This window comes from Leucopleurus acutus, assembly GCF_964270905.1.
Source record: "Leucopleurus acutus genome assembly, chromosome: 3".
Taxonomy (NCBI): domain Eukaryota; kingdom Metazoa; phylum Chordata; class Mammalia; order Artiodactyla; family Delphinidae; genus Leucopleurus; species Leucopleurus acutus.
The window spans coordinates 13,506,723-13,532,536 of record NC_139145.1 but is presented as its reverse complement, the minus strand read 5'-3'; the positions used below and the strand labels follow the sequence as shown (position 1 = coordinate 13,532,536).

General features: G+C 51.0%; 1 protein-coding gene across 2 annotated transcripts; it reads left to right on the top strand.

Moving 5' to 3' along the window:
* Nucleotides 1-310: 310 nt before the first annotated feature.
* TPM4 (tropomyosin 4) lies at nucleotides 311-22,294 on the top strand. 2 transcript variants are annotated; one of them, XM_082835444.1, is made up of 9 exons: nucleotides 311-614; nucleotides 5,609-5,734; nucleotides 10,026-10,159; nucleotides 12,783-12,900; nucleotides 13,468-13,538; nucleotides 14,691-14,766; nucleotides 16,550-16,612; nucleotides 16,699-16,768; nucleotides 20,865-22,294. In XM_082835444.1, exons 1-9 carry the CDS (start codon nucleotides 501-503, stop codon nucleotides 20,945-20,947), a joined length of 855 nt encoding a protein of 284 aa, XP_082691570.1. In that variant the 5' UTR covers nucleotides 311-500; the 3' UTR covers nucleotides 20,948-22,294. The 2 variants fall into 2 exon arrangements, with proteins under 2 accessions (XP_082691570.1, XP_082691569.1); XM_082835443.1 differs by lacking the exons at nucleotides 311-614; nucleotides 5,609-5,734 and adding an exon at nucleotides 6,005-6,268.
* The last annotated feature ends 3,520 nt before the right edge of the window (nucleotides 22,295-25,814 follow it).

Sequence of the window (25,814 nt, the reverse complement as noted above, 5' to 3'; positions counted from 1 at the left end):
GGATGGGGTCCTGACCCCCCAATACCTGGAGGGACCCAGAGGGGAGAAGGGAGGACAGGAGCCCCGTCACCGCACCACACCCCTACTCTGCACCCCCCCACAAGCCCTCTTCAGCCCACCCAAGCACAGATGGGGAAACAGACCAGCCGGCAGGCCGCCCTCATCCTCCCGGGCCGGCGCCGTGCCTGCTCGCGCACGCGGGACCTGTGTCACCAGGTTAAAAACGGAAACGGGTCGGGCCTTTTTTTTTTTTTTCCTTTGAGAAAATCCTAGATCCAAATAAGGCGAGGGCTGTGGGGAGGCTGGTGAGCTGGCCAAGTCCTCCTGAACAAGCAAGCGAGTGGTGGCTGGCCCAGCCGGCCTGAGCTTGGGCCTCCTCCAAGACTCGCCCCGGAGCAGGGTGGCGCACCCTGGGGAGCCTATAAGGGCCTCTCCACCGCCCTCGCCGCTCACTCGATCCCGCAGCCCTTCCTGCGCCTTCGCCCCCCGACTGCCCAGCCATGGAGGCCATCAAGAAGAAGATGCAGATGCTGAAGCTGGACAAGGAGAACGCCATCGACCGGGCCGAGCAGGCGGAGTCGGACAAGAAAGCTGCTGAGGAGAAGTGCAAGCAGGTGATGGACGTGCCTCTGCTGGGCTGCGCCGGGCAGCCCAGCACCCTCTCTGAGCTGGCGAGCTTCTGGGGCCGACGGTGGGGGTCTGGGAAATCTTGGTACTCGGAGGTTGGGGGAGACACAGGGGGTGATGCTCCGGCTGAGAAAGAGTGCTGCTTTGTCTTCCCTGGAGGGGTCTCTGGGCTGGGAGGGAGGGGGCCAACTGGACCCACTCCCAGCAAAGCCAGTGGGAGCAAGGCGAATGAGAGAGAGAGAGAGACTAAGAAAGCGTGTGAGAAAAAGAGGGGTGTTTGTGTGGGCTGGTTGTGTGTGTGCAAATGTGAGGGTGTGCGGATGTGTGTTGGGGTGAAGGCATCAGTGTTGGGGGTATCCTAGAGGGGGTGGTGTGGGGATGCTGTGTGTGTGAAAGGTATTTGTGTGTGTGTATTTGTGTGTTCACCTATGTTGTGTGTGTGTTTCAGCTCTCTGGAGGGGTGAAGGTGACTAAGAATGTGTGTGCAGAGGGAAGCCTGCGCGTGCAATTGTGGGAAAGTGGGTGTGGAAGAGTATGGCTATGTTTGTGAGTCTGCGTGTGTTGGTGGTGGTATCAGCAGGGGTTTGGGTGTATAGGGGAGAGGCTAGCTGTGTGTGTGCTTGGGCAAAAGTTGACATGACATTAATGGAGTGTGCGGGTGTCAGGGTGAGTGTGTGTGTGTGTGTGTGTTAAGGTGACTGTGTGTTTGGGCTGGCGTGCGTGCGTGTGTGTCAGGGTATGTGTGTGCCTGTTGGGATATCTGTGTCAGTGTGGGTGACCCGGTGCCCGTGTCAGAGCACACTCAGGTGTGACTGTGCGTGACAGTCCGAGGAGCGTGGCCAAGTGTGGGTGCATGGTGGGGCCGGCTGTGACCGACTGCAGGGGCAGCTGAGTGAGGGGCTGGGGGCTAGGGTGGGTAGAGATTTGAGGGTGAGCCTGAGAATCTCAATGTGTCTCTGTGTATCTGGGGAGCCCTTGCTGTGAGCCTGGCAGGGGAAGGCGGGGATACCTGTGCAAGGCAGAGGCCCCAGACCCAGAGCTTTGGGGACAAGGTTCCCGGGAGGCCCAGGCAGCCAGGACACATCAGAGAGCTAATGGAAGTGTCCTGGGCTGGGCAGTCCCAAGGCCGTGGCTTGGGACACAGCAGAAGTCAGTTGTCTGTGTCTGGGTGGCCAGAGCCGCCAGTGAGAGGAGGGAAGGGGGTCCTGAGCCCTCCCACAGTGCCCTGCCCCCCACGGCTCATCTGCACCCTTGGGGTCAACTGCCAAGCCCTCAGGAGCATCAGGGTCTCGAATCAGCCCCAGGAGGCGCTTAGGACGGTACCACCAAGTGCCCAGCCCTGCCCATCCCAGGCGTCAGGCCAGCTCAGCAGGTAAAAGTGCGGGCTCTGAACTCGGGCTGGCCTTGCTCACAGCTTAGTCACTGAGCACCCTGGAACAAACACTCACCTCTCTGTGCCTCGGTGGCTACCTGTGTGAAATGGGGAAGTGAAAGTGATGCCTTCCTCACCACCATGGGAGGACGAGGGGTGACTAGGCAGGTGGAGCCCTTGGCCTGGGACCCGGCACAGTGTAAGCGCTCAATAAACTCAGGATTCTTTCCCGCCCTGCCCTACCTCCCCTTTGGGCCTCCCCATCCCCCAGTGTCCTGGGGCTGCCCTAGGCGCCTGTGACACATCCGCACAGGACAGCCCCACCCCAGTTCTCCCTGCCATAAACTCTCCTCCTCCCTCCCTGGCAAACGCAAACACCCATCCTGGGCTGGCCCCGAGCTGCCGGCTTCCATCCATCATTTAGCCCTTACCAAGAGGGGCTTAGCTAGGAATTCAGAAAAAAAGCAATTCTATGGCTCTAATTTTCACTAAGGTGTGAGTGACTGATAGAGCACACTCTACCAAGGCGCACACAAGGTCAAAAGGGGAGGCTCCTCAAAGCATCCAGCCAGCTGCACGGCCAAGGAGGCAGGGACAGGTTCTCTGGTCTCCAGCTGGATTTTCATTCTGTTCTCTTTTTTCCCACAAAGCTGCCCACTGGGGTGGACTTGTGCTCAAATCCAGGCCAGATCATCTCCTAGCTCTGTAACTCAGGGCACATTGCTGCCCCTCTCTGAGCCCTCCGTGCTCTTATCTGAGAAATGGGGGCAAACAATGCCTTCTGATGGCAGGGCACCCAAGATTCCAGAGGTCCAAAGCAGAAGCCTGAGCCCCATAGCGCAGATGGCCAGCTCTGCCTGGGGCAAAGGCGGGAGGTGGTGAAACACTCAATTTATCTGGACTGCCTTATGCTTCGGGAGGCCAGAGAGCATGGGTCTTAGGCCAGCCTGACCCTCAGGGAACCTGCAGTAAAGTCCCAATTCCAAGCCCTCTCTCTCCAGTATGGGAATGGGACCAAGAGGCCCAGCCTGCCCACATCCTGCCCGCTCCCCTCCCAGGGCAGCGACATCCGCCCCAACTGGCCTTTGACCCCACATCCTGCCTCAGCCCTGCCCAAAGGCCCCATTTGCCGGGACTATGGTACGCAGCCCATGATCCTCCTGGCCAAAGTTTTACAGGCAGGGAAACTAGGCCCCAAGAAGGAAGCAACTTGAGGGAGACCTTGCAGAGTCAGTGCAAGACTCAGCGCCCCCCCGCCCCCGGCAAGGCACCACGCACCCGTACACACTTTGTGTGTGGAATTCGGACAGAGGGAAAGGAACCCGACCTGTGTCCACTTTATTTATTTTTCAGACCCAGCTCCAACCACTGAGGGGTTTGCAGTTGTGTCATTGATTCATTCTGCAAACTTCCCGCGGGGTTCTGTGGTGAACACCAGACCCAGTCCCATACTGGGTGATGCTGGAGCCCAGACTGACCTCAGCCCCAGGCCTGTCTCGCAAGGAGCCCCAGGCTGGGGGAGACAGAACCAAACACGAAGGGCACCCCCTGCCTCAGGGGTCAGGGTTGGGCGAGAGGGTGGGACAGGGACTGGGGGCCCAGGGCAGCAGTGCAGGCCACCCAGGGGAGGGGGCTGGGTGTGGAGGGTCAGTGGGAGGAGGGCATGATGGGCAGTGGGCACAGTATAGCCTACCAGTTTTGGAATCAGTCTGACAAGGGTTCCAGTGCCCTATCCGTATGGCGTTGGGCAGGTCCCTTTCTTGTTTAGGGACTCAGTTTACCCTTCTGTGACACGAGGCTTCAGGGGGACGGTATTTGTAATGTGTCTGGCACATTCTAACTGCTTCATAGGACTCTGCCTCCCTTATCACAGTCCCCACTCCTTGTTGTCCAAACATTGCCAGAAAAAGTCGTCAAAAACAATCTTGACACCCAAATGGGCCCGACGCTGCAGAACCTGCCCTCACTTTTTCATGTTAAAAGAGTGTTGTGCCTGGCACACAGTTGGCACCTAGGAGATGCTCTACCACACAGATCTGGAAGGAAGTCAGGTGGACGCTGGGTCAGGCTGACCTGTCTTTAAGGAAACTGGCTCATTTTCTCAGTGAAAGTGGAAGTTCAAAAGCAGTAGCCAGGGCACTCAGAGACCACCATATCAAGGCTTCCATTTTGCAGATGAAGAGACTGAGGCCAGAAAAGGGGACGGGGTCATACAGCTGGGATTTGGAGTCAGGCTTCCGGGCTCCTTGCCTAGAGGTCAAGTCAGGGTCGGTGGACCCTGTCTTAGGCGGGAGCTGCGGGAGCTGCAGCCACCCTCCTCCTCCTCTGATCTCCCACCCTCTTTTCCATTCCCCAGCTCAGCGGTAGGACACTCAGTAGCCCTGGAAATGGGAGGCTGGGTGGGAGGTTGGGATAGCAGCCCTTTTAAGAATTTGCACACATGCACGTGTGCACGTGCACACACACACACACACAGAACCTGGCACATTTTGCACATTGTCTCAGGAGTGAACATGAGCAAGTTAGGGAGGGATGCAGAAAAGCAGGCCTGTTACGAGGGCCTGTTCAGATGTGGGTTCAAATCCTGTTCTGTGTGATCCATGGAAAGTCACTCCACCTCTCTGGGCTTCCTGCTGTGAGGAGGAGGAGGATGCAGGGCCCATGGGGGCTGCCTGCCCACCTTGGGAGCATGAACAGGACCAGGGGTCAAACCACCTGAGACATAAAATCAGATCAAAGCCTGATCTGGACTGACCACCCCAGCCTAGAGTTACTGCAGGGGAGGGAGGCGCACAGAGGGAGGGAGGGAGGGTGCTGAGAAAGCTTTCTGAGCTGACCCTTGACTGGTGTGGTGGGGGGTGATGGAGAGGTGAAGGTGTCTGTGGTTTGTATCCCACAGACCTAACCTTCTCAAACTGGGGGTGCCAGGAGGCTGGCAAGACTCTTGGGATAAACAAAAGAGGACTGAAAATGTGGGGAATGCAGGGGACACTTTTATTAAAACAAACACAAGCCAGATTGCAAGAATTTAAGAGATTTAACCTGAGCCTTCCAGGAAAGTGATCTTTAAGGAGTAGCTCTCTTCTAGTAAGGCCCCAAAGTCCAGGAGTGGGGGGCGGGGGCGGGGATTGAGCCTGTCAACCCTTCAGGGTATTTTGTGAGAACCACTCTCTTGGGCAATAGGGAACCATGGCAGGTTCTAGACAGAGGGAGGGTAAACATACTTAGGAAGATCCTCTGCTGCCAGTGTTGGGAAGGCTGAGGGTAGAGGGATGGTCCAGGCCCAGAGTATGAGACTTCCCTGAGGAGGCTGCAAAATTGAACGCGTGTTTGTAGGAAACTTGTCGGGACTTGTTTCCCAAAAGCTGTGATCCATTCTGCAAGAGTATTGGGGGACTCCAAAAAAAGATAAGCACAGCTGGTCCCAGGATGAGGAAAGGATGTGAAAGTCATATTAACAGGTATGAGTGGTGCGTTTATTGAGTGGTGCGTAACATTGTTATCCCTGTTTTACAGATGAGGAAACCTGGACTCCTATGAATGCGGGGGACGCCCCTGCGCCGCGGGGACGTGGCCCCCAGGCTGATGCGTCCCCCTATCTGTCCCCAGGTAGAGGAGGAGCTGACGCACCTCCAGAAGAAGCTGAAGGGGACGGAGGATGAGCTGGACAAATACTCCGAGGACCTGAAGGACGCGCAGGAGAAGCTGGAGCTGACGGAGAAGAAAGCCTCCGACGTACGTGCCCAGTAATGGGGGCGCCCGTGGCAGGGCCGGACAGGAGCCCCGGGGCCGGGCGGGCGGGAAGCGCTGGAGGAAGAGGAGGAGGAGGAAGAGGAAGAGGAGAAGGCGGTGCCTCCCGGCGCTTTCTCCAAATAAGTCCCGAAAGAGGGCACTTTCCAGCAGCTGCGGCCAGCGGTGCCGACGTCAGGCCCTCCCCCAGCGGTGCTGACGTCGGCTGCCCGGCCGGGTGACCTCATCGCCCCGACAGCGGCCGGGCCGGGGGCGGGGAGAGGCGGGGGCGGCCCTGGCGCAGGCAAAGGCTCTGGGGCCGGGGCGCGGCTGCTGCAGCTCTCGCCGGAGCCGAGCCGAGCCGAGCGCCCGCCGCTGCCCGCCGCCCGCTGCGTGCGCCTCCGCGCCATGGCTGGCCTCAACTCCCTGGAGGCGGTGAAACGCAAGATCCAGGCACTGCAGCAGCAGGCGGATGAGGCGGAGGACCGCGCGCAGGGCCTGCAGCGGGAGCTGGACGGCGAGCGCGAGCGGCGAGAGAAAGTGAGAGCCTGCGCGCCGGCTCCTGCACCCCCGGCTGCGGCGCGCCCTCCTTTCTTCCCTTATCCCGGCGCCGCCCGCTTCCCGCGCTCCCTGCGCGCCCGCCGCTGTCGCCCCCCATCATCGCCCCCATTATCCCACCTTTGCACCCTCGGGCCCCGGCGCTCCCGATCGCGGACCCGCAACCTGGGACCCTCTGCTGAGACCCGTTCCTCCATCGCCATCCTCCTTCCCTAGCCTGGGACGGGGGAGGGGGCGCCGCATCCGGGTCGGGCGGGGCCGGCCGAGCGGGAAATGGGGGGATGGGGCGGAGCGGGGGGGTGTACGCGATCCTGGAGTAGGGAGAGGGGGTAGGGGGCACCCTGCTGCCTTCCGACTCGCCGCTGGCGCCGGGGTCCGGGCGGGGGAGGGCGGGGAGCTGCTACTCCACCTAGGAGCGGGAAGTGAGAGTGAAAACGTTGAACTTCCATTGTCTAGGGTTGGACAGGCCGAAACCGGCAGTGGAGCTGGGGGCGTCGCACTTTCTCGCCTCTTCCGAGGCTTCCCGGTTCCTGCCGAACTTTCCCAGCTGTTCCCAGGGGCGCGGCGGCGACGTGTCTGCTCCAGACTTGGGGCGGAAGTTCAGTCCCGAGCCGCGGGCCTTTCCCTCCCCAGCTGGTCCCTGTGGGAACGCGGGCCGCGGAACCCGCCTTCCTCTAGAAAACCCTTGGAATGTTAGCATGGGGCCCCCGACCCAAGATCGTTTTGTGTGCGGCCGCTGCAAGTTGCGGGGCTTGAGGCAGATAATGGGGCTGAATGAGGAGGGGGCCTCACCGCCCCCTCTCCGTCCCCTGATTGCCCCTTGGGACGGGACAGGTGGTGGCCACCAGTGGGGCTGGAGAGAGATCTGTATTGGTGTACTTAACTGCTAGGAGCGTGTCTCCGTCTACAAAGTAGGGATGACAATAATGCTGACCCCAAGGATAGTTGGGAGGGTCTCAGGAGTAAAACCTCCCTACATGGCAACTGGCATATAGTACGAGCTCTATTACTGGCCTTTTTTCTCCCCTCGTTCTACCCCTAGAGGAGCTCACAGCCTAGTGGGGGGGGGGCAAGGAGAGTCAGACAAATAAGGCTGATTAACATTGTGGGCGGGGTGTGTCTGCGTACTGTTATGGGAGCATGACAGAAGTAGAGAACCAGTGGGGTAGGCTTCAAAATGGAGGTTGAACAGTCTTATAGAATAAATAAGAGTTTTCCGGGACAAGAGACTGTGCAAAGACTCAGAGGAAAGAAAGTTGGGGGAGAGGGTGGAAGCCCAGGGTCCCTGAAAGCTGGAGTGCTGGGACTCAGGGTGGGTACCCCAAAAGTGGAAAAAGTGCCCAACCAGATGGAGCTGCCATGTGTACTGACAGGTCTGGAGAAGAGCCCCCCAGACTGTCTCTCTGCTGGCCAGAGTCAAAGCATTTAATCCTGTAAGGGCTGCTCTGGCGTGAAGAGGCCTCAGAAACCTGGTGTAAGCCTCCAACAGTAGCCAGTTTGGCCTCTTTCGCACACGTAACCGGCATAACCCTCCCTCTGATCTCATCCCAAGTCATCTCTGGAGGACAATTACTTCTGCTTAAAAATGGCCCTCAGCCGTGAGCCAAGACTTAGGAGCGGGACAGTCCAATATGGGAGGAGAGATGTTTTTGGAAAGTTTCGAACTTCTTAAAAAGTTCACTTTTCAAGGCATGCTTCTCTTGATCAGGAAAGGGGGAAAGCCTTAAGAAGGTTCCTGGGCAAAAGGAATTGAGCCCAGGGGGGAAGGGGGGGGCACTTTTTCAGTCTCTTGTAGAGAAAGCCAAGAGCCGGCGTGTGGCAGACTTCTGGGTCTGCCTCCCAACAGCTGGTTTCGTTTAGATTTTTGTGTGATTAACCGACATCTTCCTGTTCCTTTGCCACATGTATCTAGCAAGCCTCTTTTACCTTATAAGGGAAATCCTTTGTAGCGTGTAGAAGCTTTGATTGCAGGAAGGGGTGGAACCGAAAATGACTAGCAGTGACTAGCAGTTTTTCAAAAATACATATGTATGTATGTATGTACATATATGAATGTATCTCAGAACTGTCTCGATTCCAGATAGTTGAAAATGTGCCCAAAGCTTGGTTGTCGGGATTCAGAATCCCCCACGTAAAGAGGCAGTGTTTTTTTTTTTTTAAGACAACTCGTGAATCAAGCACCTCTGCATGATCTAAAACGTCCGTTCCTTGACTACTAATGGGTATGAGGGTTCTTTTCGGGGTGACAAAACGTTTGGAATTAGATAATGGTGTTGGTTGCACAATTTTGTGAGTGTACTAAAAAACACGGGGTTGGGGGGAAGTCAGTTCCTGCCCCAGTTGCTGAAGGAGTTAAGATCCATATCATTTAAAAAGAATAAAAAGCACCCACTCGTTGGAACGAGTGGGTGACATTTCTTAAAATAGTTCATCAGTGGTTTAAATGGATTCCCCAAACTGATGTTTCAGAGGAAGTTGCGATCAAAAACACCTGTGGGAGCTTCTGCTCCCCCTGCTGCTAGGACTCCGGAGCTAAGAAAAGTTTCCTGACTCTGTGCTTTTCAGCAACTCTGGCCTTATTCTATTACTCCACTGATTTTTACTGATTTTCTCCCCAATTCGGAGATTCTTGTCTTGTTATGAAGAAGCCAGGGTAGCTTTATATTTCTCCCGTCGGTTGAGCTCCATTTTACCAATTGGCAATATTCCTAAGTGTGTGGCCTCGAAGCCCCTGCAGGACTCAGAGCACAGGTTCGGTGAGGGAAGAACCCTGGGCTGGGGCTCAAGAAGCCGTTCCCTACCAGCTCTGTGACACTGAACCAAACTACTTCACCTCACTGGATCTCTCTATTTCCCCAGCTGTAAAATGGGTGAGATATGTGAGGATTAAATGAGGTGAAACCGTGGCAGTAAGAACTGCACTTTGTGGGACTTCCCACATGCCAGGTGCAATGCCATACCCTTCCTTTACAGTCCCCACAGAGGCGCGAAGCAAGCAGGCCCTGGGATAGGGAGGCTCAGAGCAAGCCGTGAAACGACCTGCCCAATGCCACATGGCTATAAACTGGCAGAGCGGGGATTCTGACCCAGCACACTGTGATCCTGGAGTTCTTGCTTTTATGCATGCCACCATATTCCCTTCCTTGTAGGTGAAAACATCTTGAAAAGCCACTAACAACATTCTGACATCTCTCCCATGCCTGTAACCAAGTTTTCTTTCCTTTCCTTTCTTGTATCTTTTTGTGCCAACGTCTCTCCGCCAGGCTTGGTTAAGGACGGCGTTCCAACTGGGCCGCCCCCAGCCTCCCTCCCAACTGTATGGCCAACATGTAACTGAGGCGTCCAGATTCTTGCATTTGTCTTGCCATTCAGGTGGCTGGGAGCAGACCTTATGTGACAGGGTGAGCCGGTCACTGGTGGCCTTGCTCTCTAGAAATACCATGGAGAGGCCAGCACCGTCCTCTTGGAACATACAGCTTACTTATCTCTCTCTCCTGTATTGACTTGACAGACTGTCCTATTGTGGTAGATGTTTGCTGACATTTGGGGGAAAGATCATATGGAAAATTCACATTCTCCAGATGAGACAGAGTGTGAACTCCTTATCACCTGGATTCCTGGGTGGGCTTTGGCAGGGGAAGCGGGTTAGCTGGGGGAAAGGGCACTGTGTGAGTGGAGGGCTCCTGCTGCTAGCTGACCCGTTTCCTTCTTAACCTGGCTGCACCTCTGACCTCCCTAGGCTGAAGGTGATGTGGCAGCTCTCAATCGACGCATCCAGCTCGTTGAGGAGGAGTTGGACAGGGCTCAGGAGCGACTGGCCACAGCCCTGCAGAAGCTGGAGGAGGCAGAAAAGGCTGCAGATGAGAGTGAGAGGTAAGGACGCTTTGAACCCAGTGGCATTAGCCTTTGCTTCTGGGAAACGGGGATCGTGTTGTAGAGTGGACCTGCCAGAGCTGGGGTGAGAGTAAATGAGATCACACAGACCTGCACGTGTGCACATGCGTACAAATGCGTATGGTGTGTACGTAGGTGCAACGCCTTGTAAACCATCATGCTGTAGGTAGGGGCATTTAATGTGGTGGCTCCAAAGGAAAACGAACAACAGGCAGAAGAAGGCAAAAAATGGACACGTATAAGCTTGCAACTGCAACTGTCATTGGCAATCAGTTTGCAGAACGCTGCTTCTCACATTCTCCCTGAAAGTCGCTGTGCGTCTCGTCATCAGTGTTCTCAAGACATCAGTTTCCAGGGTGATGTGAGAAGGCGGGGGATGAAAATTTGGAATGGGCCATCTTCATAGATGTTCGTTGGCAGTACTTCAGGCTTTGGGCTACTGGACAGCTGTGTGTCAGGGACATGCACGAACCAGTCCCATTAATATATTTGCCACTGACAGAGCTACGCTGCCTCCAGAAGGGTACTGTGTCCTCCAGAGTGGGCAAGTTCTCTGGCACGCCTTGGCGCAGGCTCTGGAGGACTGAGGGCAGATTGTGTAATTCACAGAAGCAGCTGTCTCTGTGTGGTGGTAAATGGGTTCCTTGTGTGGTCATGGTGTGGGCTGGCCCATTGGTCCTCGTGTATCTGCCACATCTTCACAACAGAATTCTCACCGGACCCATCCACCATAGTTTTCTGGTATATACTCCTCTCAAGGGTTCATTCCCGATTGTACTGTTGTGACCATACCCTGGAGAAGCAGAACCAACCGGGGCATCTTGGAGATTGACTTTTCGAGTTGCCCAAGTGGGAAATTTCTTCCTGTGCAGTGGAATAGTCCTACCCAGGGCACAGATCCCAGTGCAGGCACAGATCTCTGCTTCAGCCACTTAATAGAGGGAGAGGGTGGCCGCTCAGGGCAGTCACAAGGAAGTGTGAAGGATCCAGTCACAAGTTGCTCATGGCCGTGCCTGGGGCCTAGATTAGCTGCTACCGTTGTTCACAGTCAGACCAGCCTGGCCAGATTGTCTCACTTCTGTGACCTCCCCAAGGCAAACCACTAGAGCCTGGGAAAGCCCCTCACTTATTGGTATCACGTTACCAGAGGCCTTTGATGGTACCCCTGTTAGACACTGCTGTTTAGGTAGAAAGAATCTTATACTTGGGAGATGGAGAATCTAGATTTAAGTTCTTCCAAAACGCCACTGCCATTTACTGTGTGGCCTTGGACAAGTCACTTTGATCTCTCCACTGCTGCAGAGGGTTTTCCAAACTTGATGACCTTGAGGACTGGTACAGGCCTGGAGAGTGTTTTGATAGTCAGCTGAGAATGGTAGTGATAGTCCGAATGCAAGTATTTGTTAGAAGTATATGGTGGGGGTTGGGGTGGTGTGATGAATTGGGAGATTGGGATTGACACATGTACGCTAATATGTATTAAATGGATAACGAATAAGAACCTACTGTATAAAAAAATTAAATGATTCAAAAATTCAAAAAAAAAAGAAAAGAAGTGTATGGTCCTCTGCTGTGGGCAGGCACAACACACATCGATACGTTATCCAGCACTGGCCTCTTCTTTGGAAGTATCTGATCTTACCTTGTCCACCCCAAGCAGTGCAGGCTAGAGTGAGCTCCGTTTCATGGTCAAAAGTTGTAGGAGACTTCCAGCCATCCCCAGGACGCTGTCCTTTCCAAAGTGGACTTCAGTTCAGTATCCACTTCAGTTCAGGCCTTCCTCACCCATCACTTTGTGGGTACCTGCCTCTTACCTGGTCTTCCCACTGCAGTCCATCCATCATTGTGGTTTCCACTCACTCCTGCTTTTGAAACCCTCCTGTGGTTCCATGTCCCCTTGGCATAAAACACTTAGTGTGTCATTCAAGCAGCCTATGGTCCAGCCACCCTGACCTCCCTGCCATATTCTTTCATTCCTCTGGGGCTTTCTTGTGCAGCCCTGTCTCACTGAAGAATACCTTTCCCCTCCTTGTTCATTTGTGGACTCTCTTCTGGGAAGTGCCTCGTCTCTCTCTCTCTCTCTCTCTCTCTCACACACACACACACACACACACACACACACACACACACCACTTCACTGCAGCAGAATTCATCATTCCAACAGCCAAGCTGGGCCCAGACCTCCGATCACATCGTGGTAACTGCTGGCGTACAAGTCCCCCTTGTTACTAGTTAGTGAGAGACTCTATAGGATGGGAGCGTGGACTCTAGAGCCACATCACCAGTTTGAATCCCAGCTCTGCCACTTACTGGCTGTGTAACCTTAAGCAAGTTATTTGCTTAACTGAGTCTCTCTATGCCTCAGTTTCTTCCTCCGTGAAATGGGGATAATGTACCTACTCTGGGGGCGGGGGTTGTGAAGTTTGAGGCACTTAGTGCCTGGCGTTTGGCAAAGATGAAGTGAACGTGAGCAGCTCTACAATTTCCTGTTCGGAGTACGGTTCTTGGTAGATGTCAGAGAAGTGTTTAGATGAGCAGATGCATGGAGGTGTGTGATGAGGCGGTAATGTATGGAAGTAATGACGAGGTTTGCTCCTTGCAGAGGAATGAAGGTGATAGAAAACCGGGCAATGAAAGATGAGGAGAAGATGGAGATTCAGGAGATGCAGCTCAAAGAGGCCAAGCATATTGCTGAGGAGGCTGACCGCAAATACGAGGAGGTGAGTTGGGGTGAGTGGGGCTGGTAGATGGCAGCAGCAGGAAGTGGGGAGGAAATGGATCTGTGATAGGGAGAACCCTGGGGCCGCCTAAAGGAAGTTCTTGGTCAGCTCAGCTGTCCTTCTGTGTCCACATCTGTTTTCCTAAGACAGCCACTTGGCTAGGAAACCATATCTTCCACGACGCCAAAAGTCCTGGGAAATTCTGTGACACTCAGACAAGTGGGGACTTAGACTTAATGGGGAAACCAAGTGATCAGATCCCTTTTTTGTCCTGCAGCTTGGTGTTAGGCTAACATGGGGAATTGTGGTCCCCAGTCGTGGGTCTTCAGGCCATGAAAGCTCAGTTGCTCCTTCTGCCTGCCCTCATGGTCCCATCTCTTCCTTCACTTCCCGGGGCCTGAGGGAGAGAATTTAGATTTTCCCTGGGACTGTCTGAGTCGGAGAAGCAGCTGAAAGCCCCGCGTTGCAGATGGTCTGGGCGTGGCCTTGCTGTCTGCACGGGGGAGGGCATTGAACTAGACGTGGCTCTCAGGGGTCAGTCTTGATCGATCCTTCCTGTCTCTGCAGGTAGCTCGTAAGTTGGTCATCCTGGAGGGCGAGCTGGAGAGGGCAGAGGAGCGTGCCGAGGTGTCTGAACTGTGAGTGGCAGAGCAAGGCTGAGTGGCGCCCAGCTCAGCTCCGGGGCGGGGGTGGAGCTGGGAGGGAGTTGGTTGTGTTGGGAATGGATACCGACCAGGGCCTCTGGTCAAGTGGACGGGCATCTGAGACTCATTGCTCAGTGCCTCCTCTTTGCCTCCATGGCTGACAAAGAATGATGGGCAACTGTTTGTTCTTACTGCCCTGGGCAGTGCTGCCCACGTGTTGACTCTTCCCACAAAGGTATTAGGAAAGATGAGTGAGACAGGGAGAGCAGAGAAGCCCAGAAGTCCGTTTTCCCAGAGAGGATCCCTCAGGAGGCTGTGCCTTCTTTTTTTTTTTTTTTTTTTTTTTGTGGTACACGGGCCTCTCACTATTGCTGCCTCTCCCGTTGCGGAGCACAGGCTCCGGACGCGCAGGCTCAGCGGCCATGGCTCACGGGCCCAGCTGCTCCGCGGCATGTGGGATCCTCCCCGACCGGGGCACGAACCCGTGTCCCCTGCATCGGCAGGTGGACTCCCAACCACTGCGCCACCAGGGAAGCCCTGTGCCTTCTTAAGGAAACACTGAGGGCAGGGTGCCATGTCAGTGTTTAAATGCCTTGTTCTTGATGTCATTGTTGGATTGGGACACATTCCTGGTGGGAAAGGTGAGAAGGTTGACCGGAATCCCCACAAGCTCCCCACCAGAAAACCAAAATGCCTCCCCCCTCGGACTTGGGTGAGGAATCCAGCTCCCCGGAGCATTCCTGCTGTGCTGAGAGAGATCTGGTTTCGAAAATCCGCTCCAACCTTGCTTCCTGGAGTGTCCGCTGTAAACTCCGATTGCTCCCAGCCCCCATCTCATTCTTAAACACCTTCCAGAGTCAACCACATCAGTCATAGATTTCACAAGTCCCTGTTGCCTCAGACTTGGCAGGAGCCCAGGAGTGCTTTACAAACCTTCCAAATACTCCTCGGCCTGCCGCGCCTTTGCCTGGCATGATAGGGTTTTGATAAACACACAGCGCTCTGTCTCAGAAAAAGCCATTAACATTTTCCCCCCCCGCATTCCTTCTGGGGGCCCCTGGAAGTGCGATTCCTCCTTTTGAAAACTTCTTTTAGGGGAATTGCCTGATGTAAGATAAGACACAAAAATCCCTTGTCTTTGGGCAGAAAATGTGGTGACCTGGAAGAAGAACTCAAGAATGTCACTAACAACCTGAAGTCGCTAGAGGCTGCATCTGAAAAGGTTGGTGGTTGGCTTGAGCTGGAGGGTGATTTGCCGGACTTTCTTCTTTTCTCCCCCCAACGTACGCAGGAGCGTGCTAGGGTATCAGAGATCTGACCTGTATTTGCTAACAGTAGCTTTGGTGCCCAGCAGCCAGGTTTTTCCCCTACAGAAAGAGGTGTCCAGCGGCTAGATTTCCCCCCTTTTAAGATGGGGTCTTAGCACCATCTTTTATCTCTACCTCCCGGAAGGTGGAGATGGAATGAGACTGGGACCTGGCCAGGCTCCTCTTAGGTAGATCTGAGGATCATCATATAGATACAGAGCCTACAGAGCCTCACTCTCAACTGAATCCCTGGGTTCCTCCAGAAATACTTTCTAGAAGGTCGAGTGGCAATCAGAGGTGGAATTGGGCTTTATTAGCTGAAACAGTACCCAAAGCAGTCATTACAGGAGAGAGCATTAGGAGCAACGTACACGCTCTTCCATGGCCTTCTTCCCACCCCCCGCCAACCCCTGCATCCTCATCTCTTCCTCATTCTCCCTCCTCCTACTCCCCTCCAGTTGCATTGAACTTCAGTTTCACAAACATTCCATGTTGGTCACCTTCAATACCTTGAACCTGCTGTCCACTCAGCCTGGGGTGGCCTTCCCTTTGCTCTCTGCTTGGCAACCCCCTATTCATCCTTTAGGCCCCTGCATGAGAGGCCCTCCCTGATTGCTCACCTAGGGTAGGTGTTTCTCAGCTGTGTAGCCCCACCTACTTCTTTTCCTATCGTGATGGTTGATCACATTTATCATAATTAATTGCATGCCTTCCTTGCTAGATTGTAGGTTTTAAGGACAGGGACTATGTCTTGTTTAGAGCTGTGTCATTAGTCCTAGCGTTGTGCCTGGCGTATATCTCATACTAGGATAGGTGGTGAATAAATGCAGACCACATATGTATGCCAGATGCTGCCCTGGTCACGGGGAGAGATGCTACAGTGATGGTACGGCTTCTGTTCTTGAAGATCTTGAAGTCTAGCTGAGTAGAGGGGTTGATAAAGTAACAAAGTGCAGTGGGGCTTCAACAGAGGGACTTCACAAAGTTGGGAAAGGTGTCACGAGGAGGTGACGTTAGAAAAGACCGTAGAGCGGGATGCTGGCCAGGAGCTCAAATTCCAGAGTCAGGTTCCAGTCACGGCTTGGTCACTTCGTAGCCATGTGACCCTAGACAAATTAGCTAACCTGTCTGTTACTCTTTACTCTTCTGTAAATCGGGATTGATGATATCTAGCAACATAGCAGGCAGTTAATGAAGGTTCGCTACTATTCATCTGAGTCGAGCCCTGAAAGACAAACATAACTTCTGACAGATAGTAATGAGGAATGGAACATTCCATGCTGGGGGGCCCAGTTGTAGTCAAGGGCTGGAGACCAGAGAACACTCAGAATAGGGCTAGGAAGTGGCCAGCGCCTTGGGGAAGCTGATGGGAAGTGGGGTTGGAAACATAGGTTAGGCCAGCTGCTGTGGAGGGCCTTGAGTAGCCTATTTCCATGCGGTCATCTGCACCATATTCATCACATGTGTATCCTGAGTTGTCAGCTCAGGTCTTGAGATCAATACCATCCCAGAGGGATCTCTCCCAGATTCTCTGAGTTTTGCACACATTTCTTCTGCCTGGGAAGGTGCCTGTCTCCACTTCTTAGGCAGGTTCATAGCTTCAAGCACACACTTTTCTCCGAGGAACAGGGAACATGCATTCTTCTGTGCTTTTTTTCCCTTCCTTTTTTAAAAGCAGTGTTTTGGTCTCTCCCACAGTATTCTGAAAAGGAGGATAAATATGAAGAAGAAATTAAACTTCTGTCTGACAAACTGAAAGAGGTGCGTGTGATTTCCATCCAACTAGTTCAGGTTTCTCCTGCGGCTGGTCTTAAAGCACTCATAGTGACTCCTTTCTTCTGCCCTAGGCTGAGACCCGTGCTGAATTTGCAGAGAGAACAGTTGCAAAACTGGAAAAGACAATTGATGACCTGGAAGGTATGAAATTACCATATAATTATGTTTGCTCTGCCTCCTTCTACACGACACATCCCCAGACAGTTGGGGGGAATCTGGAAAGGCTGATTTGGGCTTCGTCCACTTTAGGATAGCAAAGTGCAGAGTGATGTCACATGTGGAAGTCTGGAGCCCTGGAATGGAACAGTGCAAATCAAATTCAGACTAGGGTCGCCATTTTTCAAGAACTAAAATATTTCTGCTTAATTAGCTCCACATGTGAGTAAAGAGACCCAAATATGGCTGATTCTTTTCAAGTCTTTAGAATTTCCTTTAATTTGCTCATTTCTGACACGCCTTGCATTTTTTAAATGCCTTGCATTTTTACAGAAGCTCTCTCCCAGAGAGTGCAAAGCTTATCACAGTATGAGAAAATGGAAGTTTAGAGACCGTGGAGACCTGAATTAAGACTCCAGTCTGCGAGTCTGCTGCCCACATATCCCAGAATTTCTTGAAGAGTTCCATCTTTAAAAAAAATTCTGTCCCATGTTCTTCATGAAATAACCCAGAACTTCCAGAATCTTGGGGTTCAAACGAAATCTCCCAAACTGCCTGTCCCACCCAGAAAGGGTACAGGACTCATTCCTCAGACCATGTGTCCCAATGTTTGATTTAGGAAGTGAGGTTTCCATATAAGGGAAAATGCCCCATTCCAAAGTACAGCCTTTGGACTGGATGACATCATTGAAAGTCAGAAATAACCTGGGGTGGGAGATTGGTGGGGAGAAGCTCTAGCCATTTCTAGTCACCACTCTTTTTAAAGGTGCATTATGGCTAACCCCCTGCAGAACTTCACACCACTTAGAAATCACTCCGTAGATCTTTTGTTTTCTCTTCCGTGTCACACAGGACACGGCTCTCTCCTAGTTCATGCTTTGTTTTCTCACTTTTGTTTTCTTCCTCTCGTTGCTCATGTGTGGCACTCCATTCCGACCCTCGCGTTCTGTACCCTGTACCTCTTCTTCTGAACTCTCTCCCTGGGGACCTCCGCCCTCTAGACGAGCTATATGCTCAGAAGCTCAAGTACAAAGCTATCAGCGAGGAGCTGGACCATGCTCTCAACGACATGACCTCTCTCTAAGAGGCGGCTGGGGTGCTGCCCTCTGTCCTAGCAATACTGAAGTCTGCCTTCTCACTGTGGTGCCTATACTCCTGTGGGCTTCTAGAAGCTAGAAGCTCCAGTTTCCTGCCTCCTGGTTTGACCTTTCAAGCCTTCTTCTGCTGTGTCTGTGACTGTGTGACAGAAATAAAGACAGGCAGTCCTCACCTTCATGCCCTCTCATTTTCATTTTCTCCACTTGCCGCTTTTGAGCCGTAGCTATGAGGCCCTTGACCATGATTGCAACCAAAAGTGAGTGGTTCAAATGAAGAGCTCGTTTCAAAAAGAAAATTATGGCCACATGATTCTTTTCTGACAATGTAAAAACAAAAGCCAACTTGGCCTGAGCTCTCAAATGTATTAGCTAACTGTATCTGCATGCCAATAGCAGTTTTTCCTTAAATAGAAATTATGTTGAATGGAGACTCATCCAACCTCCTGAGCAGCTTAATAGAGTCAGCAGAACTTGCAAAAACCAGCAGGCTTATCGCTAAAAAGAGGCTACCTTTGGATGGGGCTTCATCTGTGGATTCAAATAGCGGCAATGGCATTTTTGTCTCCTTAGTCCTCCTTTTCTCATGTTTTCTCTGTGATATACTCGGAGAGTGGTGCCTGGGGTTCCCTATGTCTTCGTCGTTCACTGAACACCTCTCCAGCTCCCAGTCCTGGGAGGAAGCTCACCTCTATACCCTGCCCTTAGAAAACAACTATACAAGGAATTAAAGGGCATCCCATTAACAGGGCAAGGGAATGGAAGCTGCTGGAATGCCAAACAAAGGAAGTGAGGTGATTCTTTCCTGAGTTCCAAACGAAGTTGCCTGAGATGCTAACATCTATCTCCCCTCATACTTGAGTTAACTAGAGCCAGGAACCTTGGTTTAGTGACAGCTCATAAAATTTGCGTGTGGGTGTTAAAAGGTCACACCTATGGTGACCAAAAGCTCATCAGTTTTCCCAAAAGAATCCAAATTTTAAATAGTCTGTCTGGCTCTCCCCTGCACCCCACCGCTGCCACCACCTTAAATTGTCCCAGAAACACTGACATTTTGATGTCCAAGCCGTCTTCCAGACTGCCCCTTGAACCTGAAAATGGCATGAAAAGCTCCAGTGAGATCATTAATTTTTGGTCACTATAGCTTGTTATTCCTCATCCAGTAATTTTTTATTTAGGTGGGAACCTCTGTCACAATTCTTTATATTCAGTCCTCCAAAATACATCTTCCCTAAACTACCCATGCCCTTCCACCTCCAACCTTTCTCTGTTCCTAACTGCTGTCCACCCTGAACTTCTACATAAACCACTCCCCTCACATATTCCTATACATATGCCCCTGGAAAGATTAAACTGTGTAGGGGTAGGTGTTTTTTGTTTTCTCTCTCTGCATACTTGTTCCTGGGATTTTTCCAGCCATATGTAGCCTCCACCCTTTGAAATAACTGCAGCCCTGTCTATCCAGTCAGTCTGCATAACTAAGCACCTAGGTGGAACTTCATTTAGCGATGAGGGCTACGGAGATCTACTTCTACTTGTTGACAGCGTGGGGGCCTGTCACATTCTCAAGGGCAATTAACACTTTAGGGGAAAGTTAGCCTCAGACCTAATGATAAAGTAGATGCCAGGGAATCCAAGTGGCAAGGTGTGAAGTGAGGTCGAGATTTGGAGTTGGGAAACCTGGGTTTCCATCCCAGCTCTACCATTTTACCTGTGCAACCCTGAACAAGCTGCTTAGCTTTTTTGCAAAAACAAAAGTGATAGCTCAGTGGTTGAGGATTAAATGAGGTAATGGAGAAATTGGTTCACACATAGTAGACCCTCAGTTACTTCTGTTAATCCAGACTGGACAGGCCCAAGTAACTGTCCTCTGAGAGAATTCTCCCACATCATAGTCACTAGATTAGATTTTTAAAAGTGCCACATCAAATGAAAGGTTCAGTAGCTTTAGTTGAAAGGCTGCCATCTTTTGCAGTCACTTTTATTCTTTCTGAACATTTCCAAGCTGATCATATCACATTTTATGAGGCATTTTGCTTTCCTCTGGTATTTGAATAAGTCTTGGCCTAGTCCTTATCAGCCATCACTCATTGCAAACCAGTTCTCTCTCATGCTCTGTCATGCACAGCCCTAGATGGCATCTTAGATTTTGGGGTTTTGTTGGGTTTTTGTTTGTTTGTTTCATCACCTCAATTACTTAATAATGTACCTATAGTCTGGCTTAAATTTCAATCATGTTGCATTTACCTGCAGTTTGACTACACTGCTATGGACACATAGAAACAATAACACAATTATGCGTGGAATTTAAACAGCCATTCCCAGAAGCTCCAAAGGAAAGATGGGTTACAGGATTATCTCCCCCTACCATAAGCTCAAGGATTAATTAACCAGCACTAGGGAGAAAATGTATTAAGTCATCCATATCTTAGACTAAAATCTGTGTAGCATTTCATAAGTTCTGAAGCATTTCTCATTTGTGCCTCATAATAACCCCCATGCCACACAATGGTATTATTATCCCCATTTGATAGATGGGGAAACTGAGACCTAGAAAGGTTAAATGGCTTACTTCATTGGCCCAACTGGGGCTTAAATCCAGGTGTTCTGACTCTAGGATTGCCAGATTTATCCTATTAAAATATAGGACACTCAGTTAAATTTGAATATCAGATAGGCAATGAATAAATTTTTAGCATAAGTATATCTCAAGCAACATTTGGGATACACTTGTGTTAAAAAATTTATTCGTTGCTTATCTGAAATTCAAATTTAACGGAGCACCTGTATTTTATTTTGCAACCCTATCCGGCTCCCAAACTTGGCATTTAGTGTCTGCTAGTCCACGGTGTTCTGCTATAATTAAAATGTAGAGTACCTTCTCTGCTCTTTCACTCTGGCAATGTGGAGTTTAGAAACCTTTTTTTTTTTTCCTTTAACAAAGATACTTATTAATTTATTTTTCCCTCATTCTTAATTCTCACCAGAAAAGCTTGCCCAGGCCAAAGAAGAGAATGTGGGCTTACATCAGACACTGGATCAGACACTAAACGAACTAAACTGTATATAACCAAAACAGAAGAGTCTTGTTCCAAAAGAAACTCCAGAGCTCCGTGTCTTTCTCTTCTCTTGTAAGAAGTTTCTTTTGTTATTGCCTCTTCGCTTTGCTGGAAATGTCAAGCAAATTATGAACACATGACCAAATATTTTGTATCAGAGAAGCTTTGAGCACCAGTTAAATCTATTCCTTCCTTTTTTCAAATGGCACCAGCTTTTTCAGCTCTATTTTTATCCTTAAATTGCATTTATTCCTAAGGTAGGCAGGGTATTTCATATTGAGCATACTCTCTTAAGACTGAGGGCATTTGGTTCCTGGGAGAATAGACAACCTCACACTTTCGAAACACAGATTCCGATATGTAGTCATGGGTCAGTTTAAAAGGCTGAAGAATATTCACCATCGGTCACACTATAGGAGGCCAGGGACCGTCACATTAAAATGGGTGGGGATTTTCCATCCAGAGCAAAAAAGGGGGGTGGGGGTGGGATTACTATGGGAAGTCATAAACCAGAGAGGTTAACCTGATCATCCTGCCTCTTTTCCACCCTCCACCGTGCAGAACAAACATCCTCTGAGCAGTCAGCATGAGAATGCCTGGAAAAGAGTCATAATAATTACCCAGATGTTTTCGGAATAGATGATTGATATGCTCTTCTCCATGCTTCTTTCACTCTAAAGTTGTTCTCTGAGGAGCTAATGTTTTATTCCAATAATGACCCATGCTTATCTGCTCCGATATGAGGCCATCCACTCAGCAGGAATGAATGTTGTAGAATTCAGTCCTATTCAGAGAAGCCGTATCAAAAACACTGCTAGCATCAATAATTAAGACTCTTTTTCTATAAACAAATATTGGGCAGAATGGCGCTCTCTGACATCAAAGTAAAGATGAAAAAGTAAGTGGCCTAACTTCATCTCCTCTATACTCCAGGGACTGGCAAATTGGAGATTTACTTATCTGGAATTTTAATTCCTTCTTCAGGACAAAGTTAATCAAAGACCAAGAAACTCCTGATTAAACTGGATATGGAGTATTTTGTAGACAGGGCTGCACATTTTGTCTTTGTTAGATTTCTGCTTTCTCAGTTAACATCTCAGAGCTGAAACATTCCACATTCCCCAGCAGTGTGGGAGCCAACTCAAGTTTACAATTCTGACTAAAAATCACCCTGCTTCTAGCTTATCCAAATCCTCTGCCCCTCACTCCTATTTATTAAGCATCACACTACCCAGGAGATACACTAGCAAATTGTGCAACTGAATAAAACCCACACTTTTCATTTAGATTCTTGCAACTGTATCATATGTAATAGTATCACTTTTTCTACATTTTGGTCAAATAAATTTTTACATAAACTACAATTTGTGTGAATTTTAGAGTGTGTGGGGACATACACAACATTATGGTTTGACAAATGTTAAGTGGGAAAGAAAGGAAAGATAACTGTACCAAGAACTCAGCAAATGTTATTTATTTGCTGTCTACCATGACTACCTGATATAAGGATTATGATCTCTATATTACAGGTGAGAGCTCTTTGCCTTAGTAACTCAAAGCTCCTGTCCTTTGTTATCCCCAATCCTGCCTGAGCCAGACTAAAAGAATGAGGAAGATTTTAATAGACAAGATAGGAGCAGGAAAGATGGTCCCTATCACTTGAGTCACGAAAGCACAAGGCCTGGCTGGGTAAGGTTTTCTCTGTGTGACATATAAAAAAGAAAGAAGTAGGAAAGCTGGAAGGTAGGCGGGGTCCACACTGATGAGAGCCTGAATTTAAGTTGGTCCGGAGTGGAGAGCCACTGATCAATAATCAATAAATAAAAGAAAAAAATTAGGAAAATCCACTTCGCATGCATTGTCAGGAAGGACTAGAGTGGGGTAGACTAGAGGCAGGAAGATCAGTTAGAAAGGTATTTCAGTTAATCCAGGACAGTGCTTGCCAGACTGGAATAAGAAGGAAGAAGTGATCTGAAGGAAAGTAAGCTTTAGACTTGGCTTACTGGATGGCAGGAACTTAAAGAAGAAAGTGTCAAAGGTGGCTGCAGTTTCACTACCTGAATTGCTTTGAGGTTTGCCTTAAGATCTGATCTTGGGGAAGGGGGTTAGGGAATCCAAAAGAAATGAAAGCCTTTAAGACATGAATGCAGTATGCAAACAATTTTTTTTGGTACCAAGTACAGTTAAAAACATTTCCTTCATTTTAATTCAACATTTAGCTGACACTGTGAGCTTGTTTAGGTGGTAGAGGCAGGGAATGTCGATGAATAAAGTATAATGCCCTCCTCTAAGTGCCCTACCACTGCTAGATTGAAGTTCCTCCTCTCCCTCCTCCTCACCCCCTTGGGCTGTAATCTAATCTCAGTATACGGCTTTAGTCATCCTGGTGCCTCAGCACCTATTATAAGTATTTAATGTTTGTTAAACTGACATGTCTCAGCTCTTGGGGAGTTCCCAATCCCATGAAGTGTGGGTGGGACAAAAGGTGAGGTTAGGACCAAACTGTGAGGAATTTATCCTGCCAATAGACCATGGATGGATATTGGATAAATGTTTTAGACTAAGCTCACTGCAGGGTGGAATCTGGATTAGAGAACGATCAGGGAGAGCAGTGGAGAGATGTGATGATCTGACGAGCAAAAGAAATAGAAGAGGACTTCCCTAGTGGCGCAGTGGTTGAGAGTCCGCCTGCCGATGCAGGGGACACGGGTTCGTGCCCCGGTCTGGGAAGATTCCACATGCCGCGGAGCCGCTGGGCCCGTGAGCCATGGCCGCTGAGCCTGCGCTTCCGGAGCCTGTGCTCCGCAACGGGAGAGACCACAACAGTGAGAGGCCCGCGTACCGCAAAAAAAAAAAAAAAAAAAAGAAAAAAAAAGAAATAGAAGAGCAAGGGACTTCCCTGGTGGTGCAGTGCTTAAGAATCTGCCTGCCAAGGCAGGGGACACGGGTTCGATCCCTGGTCTGGGAAGACCTCACGTGCCACAGAGCAACTAAGCCCATGTGCCACAACTACTGAGCCCACGTGCCACAACTACTGAGCCTGCGCTCTAGAGCCCACGAGCCACAACTACTGAAGCCCACGTGCCTAGAACCCGTGCTCCACAACAAGAGAAGCCACCGCAGTGAGAAGCCCATGCACCTCAAGGAAGAGTAGCCCCTGCTCGCTGCAACTAGAGAAAGCCCATGCAGCAACAAAGACCCAGTACAGCCGAAAATAAAATTAATTAATTTAAAAAAAAATAGAAAAGCAAGGTTTAAGAGCTATTTAGAACATCCGTAAAAACCAGGCTGTGAGGGATGAAAGAAAAGTATGGTGGCTTAGGTCTCAGAAAAGTAATTCAAGACAAGCTAGTGTGAGTACAAGATGACAAGTTCAGTTGTGGACATGATGAGTTTGAAGTATCTTTGACAGATCCAAAGGTAAATGCCCAGGAAGTAGTTGGGACATGGAGGGATGGCTGGGCTATGGGTTCTCTAAGAACTGAGAATCACCAGTATGGAGACAGTAGGAGCCAAGAAGTGAATGAGATCACCCAGGAAGCAAGAACAGACATAGAAAGAGGAACACCAAGCAACCCCCCCCACACACACACACACAAAAGACTGCAATGGAATCTGGAGAAGCAGCACCCAGAGAAGGGGAGGTATAGGTAATAAAAGAAACAGGCAAATAAAATGGGAAGTGTACCAAGAAAAGGAGAACTGCCAGAGAAGGTGGTCAAGAGTATCAAATGCCACAGAGGCTGAAGCCAACCAAGTGGTCTATGGCTCTGGTTGAAGCTTTTCCTAACCGGAGCCAAATAAGCAGAAGAATGTGCTGCAGTTGGAGGCAGGGGCCATCTTTTGTAAGATCCTTGGGCAAATCTCCAGGACTGATCCCAGAGGGACACATAGCCGTGACGCCACGCAGGTGCTGTGTGGCCCGTCTCTACGATGCAGGAAACCAACATGATCAAGACCTCAGCCTCTGAAGCTGGTCACTTTGAGTTCAAAAACCAACTTGCCTGGGAAAGTCACTTAACCTATTTGGCCTCGGTTTTCTCACCATAAAACGGGGTGCGGGGGGGGGGGACAACAATACCTACCTCAGTGGGTCGGGGTGGGAATAAACTATTTCATGTATTTTTTATAAGTGCTAACAACACTGGCAGGCACAGAACCAACGCTCGTAAGTATTCCCTATAATTCTCACTGTGCTAACTACCTCGGCAGGTTATACTTCTCACTGTGCTAACTACCTCGGCAGGTTCCGAGGCCCCCGGGGCGCGCCTGAAAGGGCTGAGGCGGACGAGACTCTGGGGTAAGACCCAAACAACCTCTACATAGGTTCGAGGGCCCTCCAGGGGAGTCCTGCGAGCCTCAGTACATAGCTTGGTGGCTGGAGCCTGGCTATCTCTACGTAGGTCCCCTGGCCAGCGCCGAGGTCCCGCAGCACGTCTCGAGGGGACCTCGCTTCGACTATGACGGCGCCCCTATTCTCCTTTTCTCTTTGGTTCCCCCTGGCCGGACGCGCAGGCCTCTAGACTACCAACACAGCCACGCCGCCTTCCCGCGCTCGTCCCGGTACCAACTGAGGCTGCGCGGGCCTTGAAGGGCGGGAGCCACAGACCACACGCGCGTGCGTCCCCTGCTGGCGCCCAACGGTCTTCCCGGCGCGATTGCATATGCGCCCCAGACCCCGCCCCCGGGTTGAGGGAGCGCGGAGCCGTTGGCCAAGCTCCCCGCCCTCCCCCTCCCATCGGGGGGCGGGGCCGCCCCAGAGTGGAGGGCAGAAGGAGGGGACACGGGCTGCCACGCCTCTGCCCTGTCCCCATTTGAAGCCCCTCGACTCCTCACCGCTGGCCAATCGCAGTCCGCCCTGTCCTGAGCGCCGGCCAA

Coding starts and splice junctions, on each gene's coding strand:
- TPM4 (XM_082835444.1), top strand. CDS start 501: ATGGAGGCCATCAAGAAGAAGATGCAGATGCTGAAGCTGGACAAGGAG. Junction 13,539..14,690: donor CGTGCCGAGGTGTCTGAACT/GTGAGTGGCAGA, acceptor GTCTTTGGGCAG/AAAATGTGGTGACCTGGAAG. Junction 14,767..16,549: donor TAGAGGCTGCATCTGAAAAG/GTTGGTGGTTGG, acceptor TCTCTCCCACAG/TATTCTGAAAAGGAGGATAA.